Source organism: Myotis davidii, unplaced genomic scaffold (genome assembly GCF_000327345.1).
Source record: "Myotis davidii unplaced genomic scaffold, ASM32734v1 scaffold599, whole genome shotgun sequence".
Classification (NCBI taxonomy): Eukaryota; Metazoa; Chordata; class Mammalia; order Chiroptera; family Vespertilionidae; genus Myotis; species Myotis davidii.
In genome coordinates this window covers 1188058-1191871 of record NW_006290772.1, presented here as the reverse complement: position 1 = coordinate 1191871, position 3814 = coordinate 1188058, and the positions used below count along the sequence as shown (strand labels likewise).

Below are 3814 nucleotides of genomic sequence, written 5' to 3'. Positions count from 1 at the left end.
AAAGAGCCTGCACTGGCCTCGGAGAGGGCGTCTGAAACACCCGGGAGCTGTCAGGGCGACAGGACCCTCCAGTCCTCGGTGTGAGACGCGAGTGATTTGAGCATCAGAAACAATGTGAACTTTCAGCAAGAACAGCCACCCTCCCCACCCAAAGAACAAGCAGAAGGTAAACTGGAGCTGGCCACGCTACACACACCTGGATCCCAACTCGCAGGCGTTTAGGAGGAAGCCGAGGAACACCAAGTGGGAGGGCCGGTCTGCGTGCACCCCCGTCACAGAGGCTCGTTTCTGCCTTTGGGAACATTCTATGGGCCCATCTGGCATCAAAACTAGCCCCGACCCACACAAACTGTGCCAGTGCCCAGCCACTGTACTCAGGAGCCCGGAACACCGGAGGCAGGGCCCCTCAGGCCCCACCAGGCCCAACCTGCAACAGCTCCCACCCCAGGAACCCTACAGGCATGTGGGGTGCTCCCCCCTGCTTCCCCATCCTGAGAGCCTGCTCAGGATGAAGGGAGTCTACGACCTGTGCGCTGTCTCCCCTGAGGGGCGTACGGCAGCGGCTAAGCCAGAGCCCACTGGGCGGCTGTACTTACTTTCCACATGTGCGAAGGCACAGAAAGGACCCCGAGGGCAGTAGCCGGTTTGGCGCATGTCGTTGCACTTTGTGGATTTGTAGATCTAGGAACAAACATAAACTAAAGTGGAGACGCGATTGGAAATGGGGTTCCGCGGGCAGCCCCGAGAGGATGCACCACAACATAGAGAACTAAGCTCCCAATCGCAATGGGAATCTTCGGGGGAGAGGGGTGTGGGCGTAGGCGTGGCCCCCTCCCTGAAGGCCCGTGGTCCCAAACCCCCTCCTCGGCACAGGGCCAGACAGTCCGGGGAACGAGGGCCTGGAGCACCTGTCCTTAAAGCCACACACTCAGCTTCTCCACGTGGCGTTTTCTGAAGGATGCACCTGCTTCAGTGCCTGGTACACAGCAGGTGCATTTCAAGAAATGCCTGTAATGAACACGTGTCCACTCCATGACCAGACCCAATCCACCCACTTGGGTCGAAGATACTCTTGTGCTGTCAACAACACCGGGGTCTGGCCCCGCAGCACGTGGGACCCAGGAGGAGCAGACCAGCCTCAGGGCTGCAGATGCCCTGTGGGCGCTGCCATGGCAGGATCTCTGCACTCCTGCCCAGACCCCGCACCAACACCTCACCACCCTCCTTCCTTCCCCACCTGCTCAGGTCCCTTGACTCAACTGTCTGCTAGGCAACCACGCCAACAAAAACAATTTCAAAGGGTCTCAAATTCACTAAAAACATCAGGAAGCTACATGTCATTATATGTGCATTTTAAAGCACAGCACTTAGGAAACAAAATGCAATCACCACCCTTTGGATGAGTTCCCCACCCCTTCCTGCAGCCCAGGGCGCCTCATGTGGCACAGTCACACGCTCCCTCACTCTGGCGCCTGCTTTCACGCCCAGGGCAGCCTCTAGTGCACACAGCGCTAGGCTTGCTGGTGCTCAGTGACCCCTGAGGGAAGGTCATGCTAACTATTCTGAGTTTTGTCTTGCTTAAGCGTCAACAAATGTAAGGTATGCACCAAGGCGTGTGTGTAAAAACAGATGGCAAACACCCCAGAGCTAACGTGGTATGTGACACAGGACACCACACGTCAATCGGTGTGGCTACAACTCCACAGGCAGGCCTCAAATAAAACCAGGTACAAATGCCCCAAGGGTGCCACTGGTTCACTCATTTTCTTCTCAATTAAGTCACAACATTAAGAGTAAACACAGTTAAAATTCACTGGTGTACACGGGTTTTCAGTCCCAATTCTGCACCTACATGAGCCATATAAAAAGAAGAGAATGAGCCCTGATCGGTTTGGCTCAGTGGATAGAGCGTCGGCCTGGTGACTGAAGGGTCCCGGGTTCCATTCCGGTCAAGGGCATGTGCCTTGGCTGCAGGGACATCCCCAGTGGGGGGAGGGGGAGGTGTGTGCAGGAGGCAGCTGATTGATGTTTCTCTCTCATTGATGTTTTTCTCTATCCCTATCCCTTCCTCTCTGTAAAAAAAATCAATTAAATATATTTTAAAAAAGAAATAAAGAGCATGAGCCCTGGCCAGTGTAGCTCTGTGGTTGGAGCTTCGGTCCGTGCACCAAAGGGTCGCAGGTTTGATTTCCGGTCAGGGGCATGTACCTGGATTGCAGCTTCAGACCCTGGCCCTGGGCAAGGGTGGGAGACAACTAATCAATGTGTCTTTCTCACATGATGTTTCTCTCTCTCTCCCTCCCTTCCTTCTTTCTATTTAAATCAACTGAAAAATGTCCTTGGGTGAGGATTAACAAAACAAAACAAAAAGAAGAGCATGAGTCTGGGAAATCGGTAAGAACCACGAGTGCTGAGCCACAGAAATGAATGGGACAGTCGTGGCCTCAGGGTGAGAGCCAGAGGGGAGGTGAGACTTTTTATTCAAACACTCCTGGTGTGAACAAGCACAGCATTTTTTCTGAGGAGTTTTCCAAACTCCAATGAAGAAATGATCATGTGACTAGAAGAGGAGAAAATAAAAACCCGAGACCGGCTGTGGTGGGGCCTGCAATGCAGGTCTCGGCTTGAGAGAGACGGCCTGGAGGTGAAGGCTGGACTTCCATCCAAGTTCACACAAGCCCGGTGCCCGCTGCTCAGCACCAGCTCCGCGCCTTCCGCCCAGCGCCCAAGGCAGCCATTTGTCCGAGGACAACTCACTCCTGACCAGGCTGTGCAGGCCCCGGCAGCCCTCCTCCGCCACCCACTGGCCCTGCCTCCCCTCTAGGCCCGTGGAGTTCAGCACATGAGCCCACCCCTCATTCACAGATCAGCACACACACTACCACCCCTGTGGGTGGACATCCACCCTCTCACCCTCGACCCCTCCCGCAGCCCAGCCCTGGCCCCCACCCTCCTTGGGCCCTGTGCTCTCCTCGAACTCAGGCTCTGAAGGGCTTGTTGGCTTAGTCGTTTTGAACACAAATCCACGTGAGCTCTGGCTAGGAGAGCAGGCTCTGGGGGTCACACCCTGCACGATCCGAAGGAAGGACTGACCTTGACCAACTCCTGGGAGGGGACCTCAGTGCCCCTCGAACGTCTTGCCCAGTAAGTGTATTTGCCTGGCCTTGGCCACCCTGGATAATGACAATGTGACCTACGGCGGGGACCCTGGACCCCACGGCATCAACTCGACCCGGTCAGCTACGTCTCCACAGTCGACCCAAAACAAAAACCCGAGACACCAAGGCTCAGGTGACAAAGGCACTGGGAGAAGTGAGTGCCGTCCGTCATTCCCTGGGAGAGGACAGCTGGAAACTCACGCCGGCCTCCCCAGGCCCTGCCCCCTGGGGACCCTGCCCTTTGCTGACTTCACGCTGTACCCTTACAGTGTAACGACCCTAACTGCGGACAGAATGGCTTTGCTGAGCCCTGTGAGTCTCTGGAGGGACCCCCCAAACATAGCAAGGAGCCACCAGACCCACCCTCTCCAGGCTATGGTCACGCTGACCAGCTAGCTGGAGCCCCGCCTCCCCGCTCGTACCTCAGGGTGGAACTGCTGCTCCGTGCGTGAATGGCAGTACTGACAGCTGTCCCCACTGTCACACCTCGAGGGCTCACCCCACTCATCGCCGTGCTTCACGCTGGGGCATGGAGTGGACCTGGGCGACAGGGGGAGTCACAGGAGGGTCTAGAGACCAGCTTTCTGCGTGCCGGGGGTGCTGGTCTACCCGCCTGCCGCGGGCTCACCTCTCAGGACGGTGCACCCACAGGCACA

The 3814-nt window shown here is 56.6% G+C and overlaps 1 protein-coding gene across 1 annotated transcript in view; it reads right to left on the bottom strand.

Moving 5' to 3' along the window:
* The window catches only part of UNKL (unkempt family zinc finger-like), a 43096-nt gene that overhangs the window by 28039 nt on the left and 11243 nt on the right, over window positions 1–3814 (bottom strand). Inside the window, exons 5-6 of the mRNA XM_006763934.2 lie at window positions 3581–3698; window positions 597–681 (exon numbers count right to left, since the gene is read on the bottom strand). Of these exons, the coding sequence (XP_006763997.1) occupies window positions 597–681; window positions 3581–3698 (203 nt within the window). The remainder of the gene's footprint in view (window positions 1–596; window positions 682–3580; window positions 3699–3814) is intronic.